Source organism: Thermobia domestica, chromosome 3 (assembly GCF_964235325.1).
Source record: "Thermobia domestica chromosome 3, izTheDome1.hap1.1, whole genome shotgun sequence".
In the NCBI taxonomy this organism is placed as follows: domain Eukaryota; kingdom Metazoa; phylum Arthropoda; class Insecta; order Zygentoma; family Lepismatidae; genus Thermobia; species Thermobia domestica.
This window is the reverse complement of record NC_137456.1, coordinates 78,912,038-78,936,661: the sequence shown is the minus strand read 5'-3', so window position 1 is coordinate 78,936,661 and position 24,624 is coordinate 78,912,038. Positions and strand designations below refer to the sequence as shown.

The 24,624-nt window shown below is 33.5% G+C and overlaps 1 protein-coding gene across 3 annotated transcripts in view; it reads right to left on the bottom strand.

Annotated features, from left to right (window-relative positions):
- The window catches only part of LOC145680542 (uncharacterized), a 410,979-nt gene that overhangs the window by 282,415 nt on the left and 103,940 nt on the right, over positions 1-24,624 (bottom strand). The window contains exon 1 of one of the 3 annotated variants that reach the window (XM_081751163.1): positions 8,590-8,740. The exons of the other annotated variants lie outside the window; for them this stretch is intronic. Within the exon in view, the coding sequence (XP_081607289.1) occupies positions 8,590-8,665 (76 nt within the window). The 5' untranslated portion in view covers positions 8,666-8,740. Of the gene's footprint in view, positions 1-8,589; positions 8,741-24,624 lie in introns of those variants that run through there. 3 annotated transcript variants of the gene reach the window in all.

Genomic DNA, 24,624 nt, shown 5'->3' with positions numbered 1-24,624 from the left:
GAGAATCTCTGGAATATTTTAAAAACAGTTACTTCGGAATGAAGAATAACGAAGTGACTCTTTCATCTTGGGAATGCATTTCCAGTCACAAGAGTTTAAGACTGAAGAGTAGAAATGCAAGAAAAAAAATCATACAAAAAAGTTATAGCGAAAATTTCCGTTTCTCTCTCTCTCTCTCTCTCTCTCTCCCTCTCTCTCTTTTTAAACAGCTTTTTATTTAAAAAATAAACTGTGTTCAAAAAGAAAAGCCGACATTTTGCATCTCTACTAGATAGTATATTGGATGAAGGAGCACTTCTCGGTCTCAAGGAGTGCAAATCAGTCAAAGGTTGAATTCCTTGCTGCCAAGCGTTTTCCTATCATGTGATGGGAGGTGTATGCAGAAATGATCATACCAGTTGCCACCGATTATGTTACAAAAATGAACTGTAATTCTGGCACGGACTTAACATTGGATATACAGATTTAGACTGCCTGTCCTGTTCATACAGGATTCTATACTTCTCGTCATGGCGCATGCGCGTGGCGTTGTAAAAGAGACATCATTTGCTATGAGATAGGTTAGGTATAGGTCATATATGCTCGACAGCAATGACTTGACGTTTGAGATGCAGAAATTGCAGGAAGTTATATAAAATGTTTACAACAGTTCATCGAGAATCAATAATTTCTAGGAATTCTTTCCTTATTTGTAGCTATAATTCCTACTGAACCAGCGATCAAGTCACTTTTTGCTAGGCTATATAAGCATAAGCATAATAATAATAATAATAATAATAATAATAATAATAATAATAATAATAATAATAATAATAATAATAATAATAATAACTGTTTCCGTTGTATACAGCAGCGTTGCCAGTATTAAAGTTCTAACCTTCGTATAATGTGATAACAAAACAACTTTCCACGATAACTTTCGTGATAAAGTAAAAGGTAGGGCCACCGCAATGAACTTTCTGGCTCTCACTTCTTAATGCTACAGTTATCACGGAAACGTTTATTGGCGAAACATAAACAAAATGAATAATAGGCAATATCGGAAAACGTTATTGAAGGAAATACCTACAAGAGTAAACTACCCCTTGTGACTTTTAAAATAAGAAATTATTTATACCATATTCTAGGCTTCTTAATGGAGCACTTGTTTATGAAATATGAACGAAATTGCCTGAGTAGTCCTCGAGAAAATCATCCAAGGAAAATCCGCCTAAACGACTTATACTACACTATAGGGCTGCTAATGAAATATTGATGTATGAAATATAAACAAAATCGTTAGAGCCGTTTTCGAGAAAATAATATATTTAAAAAAAAATTCATCCTTCAAATAACTACCCTTAATTTTCAAGGTAGAAATTTCTTTTTAAAAACTGGAAATTCTTATAAATATTTCAAGTTTAGAATTTGGTGCGGATACATCGAACAATTCGACCCCTAGACGAGCAAACACATTTACATCAGGACGAACGGATGGATAAACATCCAAAAATATATTTTTTTGGCTTGTAGGGGCCATGAAAATCAAATGAAATCTCGAATCCGAATTTTCTTTCACGATCACCACAGTTTCATCTCTCCTATTGTCGCTCGAAAGCAAAAATTATTCGATTTTGGTGCATTACGAATTTCTTTATTCAAGGCTTTCAAATTATCTCATCGCTTAGGATTGAAGTTGATTAATGATTAGAAAGGGTTAAATTTGCAAATTTCTACACATAGAGATAATGTGATATCGAAACAATTTACTTCCGTAAAATTTTCTGGATATTGAAGTGATATGGCATTTTTCTTGATACTTTGTGATAATTTGGGGCTGCAATTGGTCAGCAACAAAACGTGAACTTACCCCATCTTAAATTACGTGTTATTAAATAAAATTTTAAAGTTGTTTATGACTTACTATAATGTAAGCAGTGTTCAAACTTAGGCTAATTATCTCATGTTTAATTTCTTCCTAAATACGGACTTCACGTAGACCAAAATTTAGTTATCAGAAAAGTCAGTCACCTGTGCAGGTTAATACTGTAGAAAGAAAGAAATTTCCTTTTTGTCATTCGCAATGCACATTTCCCATTATGGTACAAGGCGACTGGCGAGTAGGTTGAAGAGTTTCTGTGACTGTCTGTTCGAAAAGCAACGCTACTCTCTTTCCTTTTTCAGTTTCAAACATTTTTTCAACTCCCTAAACAAATGGAAATTGTATGGAGATATACCAGAACTGTAAGCTGGATATGTAAATACTTTCGTTTATCCCTGGTTTGATCTTAGCTTCCGCAAGTGAGGTTTGTGGTGGACAAACACCGTATGCGTAGGTTTCCAGATTCCTCTCACTTTCTTCATTCAATCATTTCGTTTATTATCATCATCACCGTCTCCCTTAGCCTCGGTGCATAATAGTGGGATGTTAAAATTTTTAAAGAACAAACTTTCGTTAGCTGTCTGGAGGCTGGTATTATCGTGAAGAAATATAATGACCTTCGATTAAAGACCCCTACGTTTTCGTCTTGATCTATCTCAACGAAGCAAGAATGTTGATTTATCGAACTCCATAAGTATATGTCCGCGATTATTAGGATGGACCAAATAGTAGCAGTACAGCTTTGACACACTATCGTGAGGACAATAGGGGGATAGACTCTATCGGTGAAAACTAGCAACAATGGCGATAGGATGAGCTGATATTCCACTTCAAATCACCGTCAGAGCTTTACCTCATGAAGTTTCTATTAGTTTAGTTTATAGACCTACGATACTAGAAAATTAGAATAATTTCACTGATTTCCACCGACTTGCATTCTACTACCATTGAATAACTACCAATACTCAGTTATAGGGAGATACGAATAAATTTGAATCATTTCAGATAAAAACACCTCTGTTTAAAAGGAAGTGAGTATCAAATAAATCTAATTACATATTTTTTTCTAACTTTATGGTATATTTCTTTTTCAAACTATACTACTCTTTTTAAATGTATAAGATAGTATATAAAGTCTGGAACCAACAGTGAATTTGTTTTTTAATTACTTTATTATGCGTAAATTGTGTACCTGCAATTGGTTAACACATTCTCCAAAAATGAATCTTGAGGAAGAACTATGCAATGTGCACTATATTCTACCCTATTGACTATGCCATATGGAAAATTTTGAAATGTAAAGTGTGTGCTGTAAAGAATCCAAGGTTCAGTTCATTTCGTATAGAAAGAACAACCACTACTTTGGATTTTCACATGTTGAAAATAATTGAAAAGAAGCATGGTAAAACATTTGAGATTAGTGATGGGCGGATAGAACGTGTTCTTCACTAAGACAATGTAATATAGTAACTGTTCACCTACAAGTTAGACTATTCATTAAGGATAGAACAGTCACAAATTCCTTATTACTTCAAACAGGGGAAATTTAATAAGGAAAATCTTATTATTTGAATTTGTTTTCTTTAAAAAATATACGAAATCTGTAGAACATGAATTTTACCTTAAAGTACTCTGAACTATTCGAATTTTTATTCGAGGTAAGATCCTCAACGGAGACATGATCCCAGGACTCTCCCTGCGTACCGAAAACATGTGCCTTAGCCGAAAACATGGGACCACAAAGAAGGACGTGTTTAAATTGTACATATGATTTAGATCAATTATGACAACAAAACCGTTCTTTCTACTACTATCATGATGTATCTACGATTTTTCCAGTTTTTGTTGGTTGGTTCTTTCTGCATAATGTAATTTATTTACAGATTTTAAAAATACATTTTGATAGATATAGCGAGTGTTCAAGAGTTTCTTCCAACATGTGTACTTTAGACAAGTCAGAAATATGTATTGTAAAAGTGGTAGAAGATCTGCCCTGATATCATTTTCTTTCGTAAAGTGTAAATGTAACGCTCTGTAACTTTTCTGAGAATTGAATCCAAGATGGTCCATTTGCTTGGAAGTTATTAGTGAGATAATATGGCGGTCGAAAGTACGGGTAAATCCGGTGGGAAAAGTAGCTTTACGTTCCTTTAGCTCTACCAGATGACGCTATTGGAACTCTTGTATAGAAGAAAGAAGGTTAACAATGCAATAAAATGTCCTTCTATCGATTACCTCACTTCACTAAACCTTTCATTCATCAAATGCCACCTAATATGGTATGAGATTTTAAAAAAAAAAATCTCTTGGCTCGATTCTCATTTTCAATGTGATTAGGCCACTACAAGAAATCTGATAAAATGTGCTTGAAATAATCTGTATACAGGGTGTTATTTACTGATATAGAAAACAAATAATGGATGGAAAATAAATTTGATGCACAACAGAATCTAAGTAAATAACTTCATGAAGCCCTAAGTTAATCGCCACGGAAACAGAGCATCAACTGGACTCGATTCTCTACCAAGCAAATTCAGTCAGGATTGTTGATAAGATCTGACGCTGGTGTATCCAAAAATTAAGTTATATGTTCAATTGAAGTTCAACAACTGCTTATAGGGTCTATATAATGTGCTACTGTAGTAATACAATGTTATTAATTTTATTTCAAAAAATATTTGATTTAACTAATCAAAATATTTTATTTTGTTTAAATTTACTCTCATTAAAAAAAAATTCAAGATGCAAACTTGAAGCCATTTTACATTGAAAACAGAGCAACGGGAAGTAGGAAAAACTCGGAAGGAGCCACCTCAGAAGGAAATGATATTCAAATGTATCACCTTAGCATTCCTTTCATGGGACTGACGAAAAAACTAACAAACTACCGTTAGAATAGCTGGTCTTGGCATTTGAGTCTAGATTGCGAAGAAACAACGAAAACTGTTCATCTAGCGATGTTTAATATTAATAAGAATTATTTAGATTTCTGTGAAGTATATTTTACAGTAACTTTACAAGCTTATGGTACTTGTCCAAAGTTCCATTAAGAAAATCCTTTTTTCTACAGCAGCGTACCTAACAAAACGCAGTAGAGAACGTCCTACTCTCTAGTGAGATAGTAAAATTATTAAGAACAGAAGTTTTCTTACAGCAAAAGAAAAAATAACTCTTGAGAACTTTTATATCTTTTGACAAGAAATTCATTGCTCCATAAAGTTGTCAAAAGATATGGATTTCTGCCAAGGTTCTCTTAAGTTGTTCTCAAATTTAATTGGTAAAAAGGGTAAAACTGTTATACTTACAAACTTGGCTCTTGTGTTTCCTCCTTCCATAAGTTTAAAAGATGATGTTACTCAAAAAGCTTTTTTCATAAAGAGTGAAGCAAAGAAGACATAAAAAACTATATTTGCAATTCCTAAACATGGATTGCTTGACTAACAAAATATTTCAGTATTATCAGTTACGTATTGAAGTGCTGAGAATTTAAAAGATCAGTTACGTCAAGTTGGCGGAAAATATGTTTGTTGTGATGTCTGAACTTGTTGTCAAAATGGGCGAATGTAAATATCATAATTAAGGTTTTTCATATATGTTATAATTATGCATTTAAGATGGTATAATAGAACTCGGAAATGCATACTATGATGTGCATGTTAAGCAATTGAAGTTTCGATACAAAGGGAAATTGATTGAAGTTTTCTTACAGCATTGGTTTATGAGAACCTATGGTGGTTTATGAGAATAAATTAATTAGTTGTGTTTATTATGCCTATTTAATTTGAGTAAATATAGTTACCTAGTGACTATGGTCATGTTTACGTATTTCGACAAAATACAAAATTATATATTTGTATTATATATACCGTATATTTGTATATTATCATTATATTTTGGTTACAAGTTCTTACATTGCCATATGCCTAAGCGGTGTAATATACGTACCACCTGCTTTTACACAAACTTCGTATAAACAAAATAACAGATTGGAACTAAATCTCTCATAAATACCAAATATTTCAGCAACTGTGCTTGCCATCAAATCATGTATACTGAACAAAAATTCTTTGAAAGTCCGGGAAATTTTGCTGATGTAATCAATATTCATACTGTTCCTTAGTAAACACGAAACAAAAAAAATGTTCATAGTAAACTGTCTTTCATGTACGAATTCAATAAAATTCAAAATATCGTATAGTAGCTGCAATTCTGTTTAGAGCTGTAAGCTTTATGAATCAAAGTTTAAAAAATAATTTGCAGATTGAAGTTCACTCGGAAAGTAATATTTTTTTTTTCGAGATTAACTATAGAACTCTCCACAGATTAATTGCTAATTAGCTTGCTTTCGATTGCGTGGTTTAGCCTTAAACCTACCAGGTTTAAACCTTACAGAGAAAATATGTAAGATATAATCTGAGTAGTTGTTTGTAACTCATTTTAATAGTGTGTTCTTGTTCATTACAGCATCGATATTGTTTAAGGTCTTAAAGAAAAGAAAAGCAAAAATGATATAACATCGGAGCAGATTCGGTTTCTTTTCCATATAGTAGCATAATTCAAATCTTGATTAAGTACAAAGCCACTTACTGCTTAAGCAGTAACTCTAAATAGCCAATGATAAATTCTTTAAAAAAATAAAATAAAATAAAATAAAATAAAACTATTCATGCGCAGTAGTTTTAGATTTGATTTTGTTGCGTATTAAGATTATGTACAAATCTGAGTAGTAATTTAAGCTTCTGGTCTACGTCTCAATGTTAAAAGGAATTCTAATCAATATAAATATTTCAAAGGCGTTGGAGTGAATGATTGATGAAAAAGTCGATCTGAAATTATCTGAATATGAAATTCTTTAAAATAAATAATTTTATTAGTGCAATTTTTTCTGGAATTTATATGCACAGATTTACAAGCCTGATAAAAGCCGTGTTTTCTCTGTCAAATTTTAAAATGGCATTTCTTTTTCATGTAGAATGAAAGTTGCTTTAATAAACACTTTTCTACAATATGCGACATCAACTTATGTGGTAAGAAACATGGCTATATACTATACAAATATGATTCCGAAGATACATGGGCAATTTAAGAATGTGGTCAACTTCGGGTTTTATTTATTTTATTTATTTATTTATTTTTAATGAAATCTGTATATTTTTAACGAACATCTGAGTGTGAGGGGAGGCTACTAGCTTGAAATTAATCAATATACATTTAATCGATAAATGTAGCCAAAAGAGACGAATTCTTCGGCCCAAGCCCAACCCAGCCAGAATATAACTAGGCCCACCTCAGCTAGGATTCGGAAAGTTTTAGAGGTTTTTGGCTAAGCTCGGCCCTGCCCAATAAGAAAGCCACTGCCAAGTAACACCAATTGTAAATATTGCATTGTTTATAATCTTTCACTCTACTTGCGTGCACACAGACTTCAACGTTTTACTTTATTCCAATATCGTTTAACGAAAGTCAATAATTATTAAAGAACAACAATTAATCGGCCCGAGCCCGGCCCAACCTGAAGATTAAGCAGTCCGGCCAAGCTCGACTCATGTGGATCTATAATAGCCACAGCGGTGAAGTACGAAAGAATTAGTAGTTAAGTTGGTCAGTTCCTTACTTGCCCACTTACTTACGGAAGCATATACATAAAGCAATGAACTATTAAGTTATTATTATTCAATAAGTTGATAAGTTGGCCAATATATTTTCTATAGTGACCAAACAAAATTTCACTGTGTATTGACGACATTCCTTCTTGTCTCTGTTTCAACAACGAAAGGGGGAGGAGGAAGATATGAAATTTGTGATTTAACTTCCCAAGATTATGTCCTTTAGGATAAAGGAGACGAAGAATTAAGAAACGGAATGATTATGAAATAATTGGTGGAATGAGAGGAAAATGAGAGAACCCCGAAAAAAATCACGGACACAATGTTACCCAGTACAAACAAACTCACATGACCTAGAATCGATTCAGAGACCTCTCACACCAGGAATGGGTGTTCTATCACTGAGACATCGTGCCCCTCAGAAAGGAGGAAAAGGAGAAAGTGTTACTATAAAGACTACAAGGAACTCTATATTTTGTATCCAAGACCTGATCGATGGTAAGTGAGTTTCATTTTAAAGCTTAGATTTCAACCGTGATATCGTATCACATACATCTTTAAATTACGCTACGTTACGATTTTCAATTTAGACCACTTACTTAATAACTGAAATATACTTTAACAAGAGCAATCTTTGTTTCACGTTTGCTAGGAATATTTCATGAAAAAAAATTAATGAACTTTGAAATAGTGATGACCAACATAGTTGTAGATTTTTTTAGCGTTCAAAATTAACGTGTCTAAGTATTATTATTAATACAGTAGTAACAGGCCGGTAGCCAGCCCAGAAATTTAAGGGGGGCCCGGCTGAAGTTAGGGGGGGCGATCCAACAATATTATAGTTCATCACCATATTATAGTTCATTTGCAAGCCTACCATGAAAATTTTAGAGGGGGCCAGCAAAAATTTAGGGGGGCGGTCCCCCTAGACCCCTCCTGGATACGGGCCTGAGTAATAATAACCAGTACCGTACGCAGAATTTCATCAAGAAAGGGGGCAGGGAGTGTCGAGCTCCAAATTCATATCATTTAAGATGTTTGTTATGTATTTTAGTGTGTAAATTTTTATGAAAGGTTTAAACTATTATGACTATTATAAATTATTTAGCAATAAGTACTCACCTGAATCAGTCCAACAATCCGGACAATCTTGACACAACATGGACCACTCAAATTCCAAATCCTGGTACGTAGCCATCGTGGAAATGAACAGTTAATGCAGTGTCATTCAGCAAGAGATTAGAACAGAAGAAAGATTTTCGTGTGTTGAAAAAAAAAAGAAAGAAAGAAAAAGACACAACCACCGTCGTTCACCACTGACACAAGAGGAAACACATTCTTCCACGTGTTTTTGGAATGCAAAGATGACAGTTAGGATAAACTACCAGCATCACGGTACACAAGTACACAACACACAAATATTTAAAAAAAAAAAAAAAAAAAAGTATATTGTTTTCCATGTCGTAGCCAACGAACCGGTGCCAATGATCATGTCAAAAGATTATTATGACAATGGCGCCACATGTCCTTATTGGCCAGGTGTCAAGTAGTGCCTAATAGAGCCAATGATCATAATAATGATCATGATTATTACGATGATGTTGAGTTCACTACATACACTTGTTCCTCATGTCGTTCACATATACATGCGTGTTTTTTTCTTCTGTGGAGTGAATAATATACGTGACTGGGTCAGTCAAATCAGACTGACTGACTGAATCAGTCAAGTTAAGAAAAGAGGACTTTCTCTGTCTGTCTTGCGAGTAAAGTTGCACACACACTTACACACATATTCACGCAGCTGCGGCAAGCTCGACTGGGAACTTGTCTTTTTCTTTCTCTTAGGTGCAGGTTTCTTTCTTAAGCGCGCCTGAGACTCCCTCTTGCTTTTATTCGAGCACAAACCAAATTCACCTTCTTTCTTGCATTCACAATACACAAGATATATTATGGGAAGTTATGAACAAATAGTTCTCACACAGTCACTTCACAGAATCACGTATTCAGCACATTGTGAAAGAGATCATAGTGGTCACCTGTAAAAACTCCACCTGCCGATTAGTTCCGTATATAAAGGTCAAGTGAGTTCTTGTAAAAGATTTGCTAATACTAATGATTTTTTTTTGTTTCTTTAGTATTTTGCACACTTCATATGCATTTGGAATTTTAATCACCTAATATAGCAGTTGGTTCTTAAAATGTAGTTTGTCTTTTGACCATTATTTTTGTTAATGTATAAAGAACCTCTTCAAGTACTTTAGAAATATTTGTTCTGTTAATTACACATCAGATTGACTCTTCAATGATCTCTTATAGATTTCTTTTAGTATTTTAAAAAAAGAATCAAACTTGAATGTGTTTTAGGATAATAATATTAGCTCATGGTTTTGATGAAATTACGTCTGATGTTTGAAATAACATCTCAAATGTCATCAGTGTATTGGAATTTCAATACAAAGCATAAAACAAACCGCCTATATCAAGTTTAATAAAACAAAAATATATTTTATGACTGTTATCCGCTCATCAATAATTTATCTGGTCTCTTGGCCTCTATAAACTCCTTTTCTTTTCCTTTTAAGGTTTTATTTATATCTTGGATTGAAAGGAAATATTATTTTAGAAAAAATATCAATAAAAAAATAGAAACAATTTATACGTCCGTTTAGTTATTTTTTCACTTCAACGGTTTTGCTAATGAAATATATCGACAGAATATACTGCATATAAATATAAAAAAGTCAACAACAAAAAAAAAAAAAAAAAAGGAAAATAATTTCACAGACATCCGTTTAAGCTGTGCTGAATATAACTGACCAAATACATAATTAAATTTCTATTAAAAAAAACATATCGATCAATTGACATATATTCTTTTTCTCCACTTCATAGCAGTTGGTTAATAGTCTGTGTTAGTACTCAGTCTGTGCTTATATTCCTCAAGATTTTTTTTTTTTTTAAAGATGGACTATCGTTATGTAGAAAATGACATTGGAAAGAAAATATATCATGTACATAATCTCATGTAATTTTTGTCAATGCGAATTGTCAACACGAATAAGTATATTGGTTTTATAACACAGTGAAGAACTTAAAATATTTCAGGTGAGAGATTCTATCGTGCGCACAAAAACCAGTTTCGCTTGTTAAGACCTCTACAACATTTGCTCTTATGTTAGTTCCAATCCTTTCACTTAGATCACTTATCCTAGTTACAACAGTTCACAACTTGCTTTATAGCAAAAATATAAATAGAATACACACCAGCTGATTTTAATTGTTTTGTTTCACAATGACGTTTTTCTTTTTTTTAATGTACAGGTTTAATTTTTAAAATGATGAATAACAAAAAAAGGAGAGAATTCCAATCTTCTTTACGTTACATAATCACACCACAGATTACTTAACCGGTGGTCCCACGTACAAACGATCAAGAAAAAGACGATGACACCAGCACATTAAAACAAATTAATGATTCGGTTCAATGTTGACCACAAAACTGTTTACACGTAAATTACTTTCCAGTGCTGACAGAACCTAACTAGGAAATTAGGTCTATTGTGTATCGAGTAATTCCCAGCACATGTTCTTTATTTTAAGAACAGTACATCACACACTAACTAAGAATCCATTCAGCACTTCGTTGCGCGGCATTCTTGGCGTGGCAATATCGGCAACTCATCCGCTCCAACTGTGGTAGTGGAACCCACCGAAGCGTAGGGTCATCCACCAACATACTCAACACAAACACACCTTCCTTACCATTTGCCGCAAGGCAATTTCTTTTTTATTTCTACCTGGGAACTCTTTCACAGCTCAAGGTCGGATTAGCACACACACACACACTTATTCATGCACATGAATCCACATACTTCTTGTGTTTCAAAAAGAAGACTTCCTTTAAACTATGCTTGTCTCTCTACATTTTAACATAAAAAAAGAAGGTAATGTAACGTAACTTTGTTGTCCTTTTGGTCTTTATTGTAATAATATATCATTTTGTGTGCAAATGTGGGCGAAAAGTGTTTCGTGATCTCGACTCAAATTTGGATGCTCAACACACTTCACTAATACTTTTCACACTATTTTTATTAATAAATCTATGTTTGTTCATAATAGATTTAATTATGTATATTAATTTCATTACAGATAACCGAATACCATATGGATAATAACATCAAAATGTTTAAGATGGATGAGACACGTTATTCATACGGAAGATACTCCCTGGATGGGTGGAATCTTAAACAGAAATTTTAAGGAAACCTTTGGATGGATCAACAAGAAGGTAGGAGGATAATATGAAACAAGAGGTGCATTCTCTCGGTGCAGAACAGAATTCAATTGTAAGGTTCTGCTTCAGCGGCGATAAATCTACGGAATCTTCAAGTGACAGAATTACTTGGCAGTCTCATTACTTTATTAATTAGTGACTGAATTTAGAATTTATATTTTTTTCGTACAGAAAGCAGTTTGAAAATTCTGGTAATGAATTTCTAAATGTCAAGTGGTGTTAGCATTATTAACCAAATGAAGTGTTATTTAAAAGTACAATGTACATGTAAAAGTGCAATGTAGAATTAATTGTAAAGAAAGAACTACATATTTCGGTAGAAGATAGAAAATGCTAGATCTATACGATTTGCAAATAATACGGTTTTCGTCACAATATATGAATCGAAAATTAACATAATCATAGAAAAATTAAGAAAAAAAAACCTGAAGAATATGGAATTAAAATAAACATTAAAAAAGTAAAGGCATTGGCAATTGGAACGCATCTCCTGCATCAATTATAGAAGTTGGAGAGAAGAAAGTAGAAGAAATGACCGATCATTGGTACATAGATAGTACTAATTATTAATTAAAACATGAAATTTGAACATGAAACTTGAAGCACGAAAAGTAATGGGTAAAGAAAAGTTTAGGAAGATTAAAAGAGTATTTTAAGTACCTTTGAAGTAAAAACAGTTAAGAAAAATATTCATTAGATGTACCATGTGGAGCATTTACTTTACGTAACTGAAGCATGAATACTTCGCAAAAGCAAAGGATGAAAACCGACTTGTGGTCTCTAAATGTGGGAAAGAATTGAGAATATTGCTGGAAGAAACTGAAAGAATGAGGAAATACGGGAAATCATATGGAAGGAAAAAGAACGCTAGAAGTAATTAAAAACATAGAAAGAAACTAGTAAGGACATTATTTGAGAATAAATTGAAAGCAACATAGAATAAACAATGTCGAAAATGTGAAAATTAGATTATAATATTTGATTTCTGTCAACAAAATTTAAACCTTGAAAATCGTTAAGGGAAACAATCTATTGAATGATAAACATCGATTTTGTTCACATTCGATCTCCTCAAAGTTTGTTTTCTCTTTCCAAACGTCAACTATTAGGACTTCGATTATATTTCCTCTATAATTCATTGGTATTCTTAAGACATTATAGAAGATATGGTGGAGATAAAAGATGGAGAAGAAGAAAAATGTATCAATTGATAGGTGATATTTAACAAGCAGCAGTGTCATCTGCTCATTACGTGAAGGAGTTTGGTTAGATTGGAAGTTACTGACTAGCATGCAACCAACCTAACATTCATGCACGTCTAGGTTGCATACTACAAGGGGGTATTTTATGTACATAGGAATCATATTATTTTATTGTCTATATCTTGAGATCAGATGGATGAACCACCTTCATCAGCGACCTCGATTCGTAACTTTTTACCCTGTACCTCCTAGTTAAAATTGATGGTGATCTGTTAAGAGTCTTCATCCTGGCGAAATTAAAATACCGCTAATTTTACAGTAATTATGTGATATCTTCAAATAGATAAAAGATAATTGAAATATGGAACAAGAGCGCCCTAGACAATATTATTTTGCGTGAGGTACCGTTATCACAAGTCACCTAGTGGCTTTCCGTTTTCAGCTGTTTAGAAACGCGAAAATAAATGCCGATTTTCAAAATGGCTCGAAATCGAAAGCAGATAAGTGAGTCGTGATAACGGTTTCTCATGTAAAATAATATTGTCTAGGGCGCTCTTGTTCCACATTTCGATTATCTATTTCAAGATATCACATAATTATTGTAAAATTAGCGGTACTTTAATTTCGCCGGGATGAAGACTCTTAAGTATTTCTTGATATTTTTTCTTTTGGCTCTCACACGAACAGACTGAGTAAAAGCAGAAAGGAGTTTTGGTAAATCAAACTCTTTTAAAATGGATATTAGGCATATCAAGACGAGGATATTAACTGAGGATTGTGCAGGCTTCTCAATTTGCGGCACGGAGCAGCCAGTGATGACGATGATGATGCTGCTGCTAAGAACCTTAATTTACTTATACAGTACAATCACCTGCAAACTGAATACCATCAGCAATTGACAATTTTGTTTTGTTAATCACATTATCGTGGATTAGCATATCGTAGATTTACCCTTGTGTATTTATAGAAACCACGTTCTCATAAAGTTACAATGTCATTTTTAAAAGATTTACTGAAATATAAAAGAATCAAGTCTGAAACCCATATATTTAGAAAAAGTCTCTGTATAAGGATGGTCACTAGCTCGACACTTAACAAATAAGAATTAACTAATAACCTTTAACTCATATAAAGAGTTCAATTTTGAGAGACCATAACTACGATTCGAAATAACTGGCAGTAATAGTCACAGCAACATGTAGTGATTTGCCTGAACTTCGATGGCAATTTTTACATTAGCGGAGCAATCCGGTTTTGGAAAACCGGCTTATTATCTAACGATCAGATTAATATATAGAGTGTGGAAACAATAAGAAGGTAGGAAATATATTAGTTCTTGTTTAGGGGTTACTTAATAAGTTAATACTAAAGAAATAGAACCAGTACTACATTAGCTTGCATGAATGTGTAAATTAAATGAGATTTTTAGATTAACGTCCTATGTTACGACCTGTAGACTTAAAACATAAATAATGATAATGCTTGAGGAATTGGTGGAATGAAAATAGTGGAAGGAAACGAGAAAGTCTGAGAAATTCCATGAACAAGATATTCTCAACCACGAGTTCACAGCACCTGAGTTCAAACGAAATATATTTTTTTATATACTAAAGGTTCTTCCATTGAACCAGCTAGCTTTCGTCAATAAACCTGTGACTCGGCAAAACTTGCCAACATTATTCTCAGTAAAATAATAGAATCCAATCCAACATGCATATTTATGCTGCGGATAAGTTCTTGTATGCGCGTTGAAATCTCTAGCTTGAAACATTTTAGTAAAGAGCTTGAACACAAGTTCTAAATTTGAGATCTTCTTAGTTTAGAACTTTTGTTCTTTAGGATTCTAAGTCTAGATAATTTTTAATTCTGCACTGTAGGGTTAAACTATGTGTTTTTTTTTTCAGGACTTAGGGATTCTTGATAATCTTTGGATATTTTCAAGTTGATCATATTTATGATTTCTGTACTTTACGACTTCTGGATATGAGGTGAGAGAATTATATTGACTGAAATTTGAAGCAGATCTATGATAGGATGATCGCAATCAGTCATCAAGTTCGCAAAAATATTAAACTCAATATAGAAACACTTTTCCTAACATTCGAAAAACTTTTGTCTTCATCCTTTCTTTCTTTCTTTCTTTACTTTTTTTATCTTCACTGAGTTTATGACACCATTCACAACCTTTCTTTGTAATCCAAGCGCTGAAAAGTTCTATAGTTCATTTTAAAAAGCAACTTATTAGATTCATGCTTATGATATATATTTTTTTCCAAAGGTTACTATTAAGGTTATTCACTTTTCTTACAATCAATAAATTTCCATGACTTGACAGAATATCTGAAATAGGCAATTTCTTAAGTTAACAAAATATCAGAGAGAACATGTTGTACCCCAGAAACGATATATTGTACATAGGTCCTTGTAGTAGGTCACAACAAGTGATGAGAATATATTCTTGTAACTTTGCATAATACTACAACTTGCAAGTTTGTAATAAAACGGAGAGATGTAGCTAATATTATGTCAAGTCAGTTATTCTGTAGGAACTCAATTGATAGAATTAAACCAATCATTATTAAAATAAGAACAGAATTATGTCTTCAGTGCTAGGTAGCCTGCAATAAGTGATGCCGCTGTGCAACGCTGAGTAGTTACATTATAGTCCGCGTTAGCAGAACGGACGGCATATATATACATATATATATATATATATATATATATATATATATATATATATATATATATATATATATATATATATATTCATGCGCTACCCTAGCCAACTGGTCAGAAGGAAGCAGATGAGGTAGATTTACATCGAAGTTGCACCACTCGAGTGTGACGTAATATCACGTGGTATTATCATGGTGGCAAAAGTGGAATAAAACGAGCCCTGGAGGACTACTAACTCCCTTAGCTCGTTGACGCTCGCTCAGCAATGTTTCAAAACATAGGTAAAAAAAAATATGCATTATATAATACGTACAAGGGCAAATGAATATTATTTTCATCTTATTTTAATGATAAAAAATTATGAAATTTTTTAAAAAAATCCTTGGGCTGGGTTTGAACCCACGTCAAAACCAGTTTTCATTGTTAGCCCGTTTACTAGCATGCTCGACCATAAGAACCGACAGCATCTGATGTTCGATTTGTGCCATATGTATGCTACGTGGCGAGAAACGGACAACTTCAACCACTCAGAACCATGTATTTATCTCCTAAGGCTAGAGTCAAGCGTGATTAAAATATATGCGAACGGGCGTATGGTGTCAACCAATGAGTCCGCAGAGTGATGTTGCCATCTTGCGGTGAGGAAGCCAGCTTTCAGCGGAAGAATGTTACATGTAGGAACGTACTCTTTCACTAACAACATCCAGTATGTTTTATAACAATACAAAAAATTGATACGAATGTATGTCTTATTAATAATACTATTTTCTGCTACAAATGTGGTACGAATAATATATTTGGTTCGGATGTTCACACGAGAAGCAAATGAATGTAAATATACTTCAGATTAATTGGCATAAATATGTCGTTTGTAACCACATTCAAATTCATCCGAGATCGAACTTGAGACTGCAAACGTAAGGACAATGCCCTACCATAAAAAAAAAATCCGATACAAAGAAGTCTTGCGCAAGAAAACAACTACGTCTTAAGCAACAGTTCATGAAATGTACATACCGAGTACACGGTGGGCCAGTGATACAGTGCTCACCCTCTGATGCTAAACATTCTTTATTCGATTCAAACCCTTACAAGCATTTGGTGGAAACGTGTTCGTGATATTTCTCGGAAATTATCTTAATTGCACTAATTCTTCGATCATTAATTTGCATTTATTATCTCTCTGTTTTACTCTAAAAGACATAACGTTGATAATAATAATAATAATAATAATAATAATAATAATAATAATAATAATAATAATAATAATAATAATAATAATAATAATAATATATTAGTTTAACGTCCCATGTTATTCACCATGGATCGCATTGGTTTCTGTCGCACGTTGGTTTGCCGTTGTAATCACACGACAAAATTTTATGGTTGACATGTTCTTGGTGAGAGGAAGTAACCATAAAAGAGAAGAAACAGTTTTTCTGAACGCCAATTGTTAAGTTTAGAGAAAAAAATGTTGCGGAGGGTACATTATTGGCATATTAGCAAATGTTAGTAAGTTAGAAAACAATAGAATTCGAAGAGGATGACTTTCTGAGCACATGTTAGTTAGTAGGTTGTTAACTAATAGGTCAGTCCATGTTGGTAGGTCGCAAACGAATAAGATACCATCTATTATTATTCTAATTTTATGTAATTGCTATTACAACTAAAGCTTTGGGAAAAAAACGAAAAAAAAATGACAGACTATCAAAATAGCTATTAGATATTTTCTTTTTTAATTATAAGATGTTCTTACTGTTAATTTCTTCTTACTTCTATTTCATACAGCTGTGCACTACACAACTGGCCTTCTTTAACAGAGAAATTAGTATTTCAATATGAATAAACTTTCAAGATCCAATATATCCCTATACATGACAGTGTCAGTATTTTGAGAGAACAAAAATGTCGACAAAACAAGCAGGTAATAAGATGCGTCGATGTTCGATTGTTTCTCTTTCAATGCAGGCCCGCAGCCAGGCCCCCTAAACTTTTCGTGGTCCCTCCAGACCTTAACACAAAATGCTATTATTAGTACCAAAAATACAATTTAGCTATTGATAAGAGAATGTTTAATGACTTACCCCCTAACATATTCATGCCCCCCCCCCCAAACCTCTGTGGCTGGTTGTGGGCCTGTTTCAATGTGTTAGTGTAAAAGAGATAGGAGATGTTCTGGAAGATGGAGTAAAGGGTTGTGTGGATTTTGTAGATAGTGTAATTTTAGAGAGTTTTTAAAATTATTTTTTCATTAAATTTTATCATAATTCATCACATCATAGATCATCTTTAATATAAGAATGAAAAAAGAAAACTTTTTAAATGGGATTAAATATTGATGAAGACCTTACTAATTGTGATAATATCTACGCCTTACATATATAACAAAAACATATTATTATGTATCAACAAATGTAAAAGCAATTTAATACTAATTAACATTGAAAACAGTGAAAAAATCTTATTTGCAAATGGCGGATAGAATTTGTACAACTTTACTTAATTTATTACATTCTGCAAATAATAATTGAACAATCTTTACTGACGAATCAACTAGATAATCGATGAAAATGTATAAGATCGTATATATATATATATATATATATATATATATATATATATATATATAGCCATAAGAAGATAATACATCACAATTTGATACAATTAGAACACTTATGTAGTCAAAATGGGTTCATGTCCGCGACTTTAAAATAACACCTTAAATGGGCGAAGAAAAATAGATTTCTAAAAACTAAGTATCTCAAAATTCTTCGTATCTTCTTCCAAAGTGACAGAAAATTTATCAATGCATTTTCATTAAAGAAAAAGAGATCGTGTTCACAATGTTAAATATTATGTTAACCATATGATCTTTTTCTTATATATTTATATACATATTGTGTATTGGTAAAGCAATCCTAATACGGAATTCTGACCATGTTTTTTGATGTCACTGCCTGACAAGGTGGTCACTGCCTTACGGTATTAACAGAAGGGGACACATAAAGTCCTCTCAAGGTAAACAACCTTGTTTAGCTTCTAGAGAGTCACTCTAAGCTTTTGTGTGTTCATTCTTCATATGTAGCTGTTTCTGACCTCAGAGCAAGAATAAACTGAACGAAGATGAAAACAGCCCACGCAAGGTACAGTAAACTATTAACAATGTGTTCCTATTAATGCCTATTATGCAAGAAACTAATTTGGTAGCCCTACGCACAGGATTAGTGGCTAGCGCATTCATTGTTGGTGCAGGTGGCACTGGGTTCTATTCCCGGTGGGAGAGCAGAAAAAGTTTAATTTCACAATCATTTGCTTTCATTAATCATCCGTCTTAATAAACGCTAAGACAGTGGCGTATTTAGAGGGCTATCTTACCATTTCTAAGAATTTCATTGACTTCTCAGTTTCTTATCCACTTTGTTCAGAAATAATACTGTGTTTGTCAAATTTCATTCCATGTGAGAATTGCGTTCTTTCTTATTTCTTTCGTCCATTCTACTCTTCTTTTGTTTCTTAGTTGTTACTTTCGTTTCTCCTATCATACTTTCGACCATTGTTAGTTGTGATTCAAGTCGGCCGTCGTCAGTTAAGACCAAAACTAAGAGAATCTGATAAGCGAAACTGGTGTTGTACACCAACTTGCACGAATATCAACATAATTGGACTTTAGTTATTATAGCAAAGGAATTACACCGTTTAGTTATAAAGAAAGGTAAATGTTTGAACTAAAGAAAATCAAGAGGCGGAGGGAATAAGTAGCCCGAGAAATTAGGTAGCCCAAGAGGATGATGCTTCCTTTTTCTTCTATGAATAGAATAAAATGTTAGATTCACTGCTAAATTTTTGTGTATATCATATCACATAAGATTCACCACTCTGCAATTCTTGCCATTAAAATTGCAATCAGTATATTGCAGCTTCAACTCAACATTTTCTTTCAGGTAGAAAAGTATACATATAACTGAATATTTCCATTTTTTCTAAAATGGAACCAGTTAAATTGAAATTAAATTACAAATATTCAACCTGTGTTTGCAGGAGCGTCATTTCAGATTTGCCTTGGAGGGGAAGGGTATGGAGGCACCGACATACAAGTTTCATGTTTTTTCTTAGTACACGTATATTAGTAGACAATCGATTAAAATATATTTAATGCTCAAACTCATGTGGGCGATTGCCCCTTCTGCTTCCCTGTGTTGTGCATAACCCCCCCGAAAGAAAGTCCTAAATACACCACTGCGTGAAGAACATATACACGAGACATTAAACTAAAATTCCATTTCATTCATTTCAAACTAATTTGGCGTTACTCTATTCAACTTCTGATAAAAGTTACTTTTTTATATTAATATCTTTGATACTACTTCTAGAAAATGGGAATATTCTTCAGGAAGACTACAGGGAAGAGAAAACCCAAAATTATTTTGAGTTTCTATAAATTTTGACAAACAAAAATGACTCAAATTCAAAATATCTAATGTATTAGGAATTCTTGACTATAAGTACAGTTTACTTCTGGACATACATCTATAGGAATATAACTCTTTATAATATTGCAATAATAGCAATATTTGGTGAGAATATGGATCGAAATGGAAATAGGCACATTCGGAAAGAATTTTACATATAATATATTCTGGTAACGTTGTAGTAGAACACACTGAAGTTGAAATACTGTATTGTTATATATTCGTAAGTCGGCGGTATTTGAGTTGAATTGTTATATGTTTATCAATAAAACGGAACATATACTGTACATTCACTTCATTGATTTCATAAACTTTGTTGATACCATCGTAGTTTCGATTTTCTTCTACTTAAATCTCAGAGATCATTTAGGACTGCCTAAAAATCTTTTAGAGAATAAGCGGTCTTAAGTGAGTATATTTCCACTTTTGTTTGTGAGATTGGAATAGTTAACATGCTGTTTTTTTCTTCTTTTTAGATTTTTCCTGTTATGTATTTCTATTATTGCTATTTTTAAAAGTTATTTTCTACTAATATGTATATTTCTTATTTTTTTGGACCAAAAGATCCAATATATTTCAATCAAAACTTTTCTTGTAGACCCGTGTCATCCGAGTAGATGGAATAGAATGAGGGAAAAGCTTGTATACCAATACACTTTTTCCCCTCATACCTATTTTGTCTATCAATACAAAACTTGGTACACACATTTCTTATCCCCTATAGAATTTTTGGAGATACATTTGGATTGTGTGCTTTTACCCGGGGTCACTTCACAGGGGTCCAAAGTTCATGGGAAGGGTTTCTGGAGGAAATTTTCCCGACATTCTCCCAATTTTCCCTGTTCAAGTACGTTATGGGCCCAAAAACATAGAACCTCTGGAAAGCTCGTTTCATGCTGAAGAGAATGAACTATAAACCATGACTTTCCAATGATCAGTGTTGATGCAATAGCTATTTCACTACAAGTCTACGATTTTCTTTATACTAACAGAGTTAATGGACCCCAAGGACTTGCCCCGTTGTCCATGGCACCTATTTTTTTGGTGCATGAACGTATCTTTATTATACTTATCGAATGGACTAGGTTTGATTCGGATGACCGAATGACACGTTCATGTCCGTTCCTTGTCAGTATGATGTGCTTATTGCGTAAAAAATACGAAAATTCGATTTAGGATCCGTTCAAAAATTTTTTAGCTCCTGATCCAAAAACTAATTACACTAGTTAACAAATTTAAACTTTTTGTTTGTTACATGTGAAAAATCACCTGATCTTAAAGGAACTTTTTGCGCTGAATTCGAATATACACTCGGTTTCTCTCCATCACGTACAGTTTTCCCGTAACAGAGGGATTTTCTGGAAATTCCCTCAAAAATTTCCCTTTTTCAGATATTTTATTCCCCTAGCTCCTGTCCCCTTACATATAGTAAATAGAAATTATACCTAAGTATACCTTGATTTATATTTAATAAACCCTAAAAGTTTCGTAAAAATCGCTTTGTTCTTTCTAGAGAAATACATATATTTGTATGTATACTGTGTGCACTGTTTATTGCACCTGATAGTAATGCTTTCAGATCTCCTGAGTTGGGGTAAAAACGATTTGCTTTATTACTACAAACACAGACATAAAAATGAATATTTACAATAGTCAACAACACACTTGTATTGCTCTCTGTAAATTAGAAACGTGTATAAAAATAGAATGTACTTCCAACGTATATTTTTTTTTTGAACGTACAGTATATGTATATCTTAATACATATATATACAATTCTCCAAGTTTTTTTGTTTTGTTCATGAAATGGTTATCAATATTTGTTATCAAATGTAACAGAATGCAAAAGAAAGAAAGAGAATGGAATACAGACTCATTGTTGACAACAATGAACTAATGCAGTCTGAATTTTCCACTACGGTATCGTTTCCCCCCTCCCCCGCGAATTTCTTTCTTTCTTGTGTTCTTGACACCTGGTGAGGGAGTTTTGTACATTTTTATATTGACGTGTGGTTTAACACTACTTCACTTTCAAAGTTGTCTTTGCTGCTAAGAGTGCTTTCATGTTTGATCTTAACGGCATTATACCCAAGTAAGACCAGAAGTTTAGTTTGTGATCAGTACAATGGCGTCAAGAGGACGGCGTTCGTGTGTTAACTCACCAAATAGTTTTTGTTATGTGTGTGGCCAGTTTGTAGTTAAAGGACAGTGTAGATCCATTACGCCATCGGTGAAACTAGCATATTATATATATTTCGGATGTCGTGTGGGAGATCAGAACAAAACTTGGGCACCCAACATAATTTGTGCGTCGTGCTACGTCACTTTACTTGCATGGGCCAAAGGGAAACGGAGGTTCATGAAATTTGCTGTACCAATGGTGTGGAGAGAACCCACCAACCATCTGGATGATTGTTATTTTTGTCTCACAGTAGTTAAGGGACATTCTAAAAAAAGCAAATACACAATAAGTTATCCCAACGTTAAATCCGCAATTAGACCTATTCCGCACGGGGATGAACTTCCACTTCCCGAGCCCCCTACCAACTGGGAAGAGATATGGCCAAAAGACTCTGATGATGATCATGACCTTGATGAACCATCGACATCAACATGTACATCCAAGGATCCAACGTTCATCCCTGACTGTGTTCGCGAGCCACATTTCATCCGGCAATGTGAACTTAATGACCTAGTCCGTGATTTGCACCTGACAAAACAAGAGGCGGAACTTCTGGGATCAAGGCTCCAGCAGTGGAACTTATTGGATGCAGAAACGAACATATCAGTGTACAGGAAAAGGCATGTTCAATTTTCAAGCTATTTCTCAATGCAAGATAATGTGTGCGTATGTACGGATATAAATGGGTTGATGGCGGAGCAAGGAATTCCTTACGTACCAGAAGAATGGAGGTTATTTATCGACGCGTCAAAGGTCAGCCTTATAGCTGTCCTTTTACATAATGGAAATAAAAAACCTTCTATACCACTTGCGCACTAAGTGAAGATTAAGGAATCCTATGACACCATGTCAACTTTGCTAAATCTTATAAATTACAAGGACCATTGTTGGCAAATATGTTGTGATCTCAAGGTAGTTGGTATTTTATTAGGACTGCAGTGCGGTTACACGAAGTATCAATGTTTTTTATGTTTATGGGATAGCCGAGCTGATGACAAACATTATGAAGTGAAGGAATGGGAACCTAGAGTGAATTACGTACCTGGAGAATGCAACGTCAAATACGCCCCTTTGGTAGATCCTAATAAGATATTACTACCGCCACTTCATATCAAGTTAGGACTTATGAAAAACTTTGTCAAAGCCATGGACACATCTGGTGAAGGTTTCAAGTATTTGCGAGATAAGTTCCCTAACCTGAGTGATGCTAAGATTTCAGCGGGAGTGTTTATTGGTCCCCAAATTAGGAAATTAATGCTTGATGATAGCTTTGACAGCAAGTTAAACAGTGCTGAGCTAGCTGCCTGGACAGCATTTAAGTGTGTTGTGCGCAACTTTCTGGGCAATAACAAAGCTGAGAGTTACACAGAAATCGTACAGGACATGATACAGAAATACAAAGAGTTGGGTTGTAGGATGTCTTTAAAAATCCACTTTTTGCACTCCCACCTCAGCTTCTTTCCTGCTAACCTAGGTGCTCTCAGCGACGAACAGGGGGAAAGATTCCACCAAGATATAATGGCAATGGAGAAAAGGTACCAGGGACGATGGGATCCTTCAATGATGGGGTACTATTGTTGGGGTCTTGTTAGAGAATGCAACATTTCTTACAAAAGAAGGAAGTAGTGTACGTTTTTGTAACCCAATGGAAGTTTCATATATTGTGATAGTTTTGATTGTCTTTTCATGACCTTTTGGTACATTTGTATTATTGTTTATTGTAAATTGTCACACTTGTAAATTATATTGTATTATATTTTATATATGTGTTTGTGGTAATAAAGCAAAACGTTTTACCTCAACTTAAGAGATCTGAAAGCATTACTATAAGGTGCAATAAACAGTACACACAGTATACATACAAACATATTTATTTCTCTAGAAAGAATAAAGCGATTATTACGAAACTTGGAGGGTTTGTTAAATATGAATCAAAGTATACTTAGGTATAATTTCTATGTTAGTATATGCAAGGGGACAAGATCTTGGGGTGTAAAATAAACGAAAAGGGAAATTTTTGAGGGATTTTCCCGAAAATCCCTCTGTTACGGGAAAATCGTACGTGATGGAGAAAAACCGAGTGCATATTCGAATTCAGCGCAAAAAGTTCCTTTAAGAACAGGTATTTCCTTTTATGTAACAAAACCTTTGTTAACTAGTTTTATTGGCCAATATTGCAATCTTTTGATGTAATATTTTTTATCATTTCTTAAATTCTTGGCCAAGATAGCAATCTTTTGTTTCTTTTTTTTATCATTCCTTAAATTCTTGTTACTATTTATTCTTTTAGCCTTTTTCATTATTTTAATAGCTTTCTATTATTTGTTCTCTTTT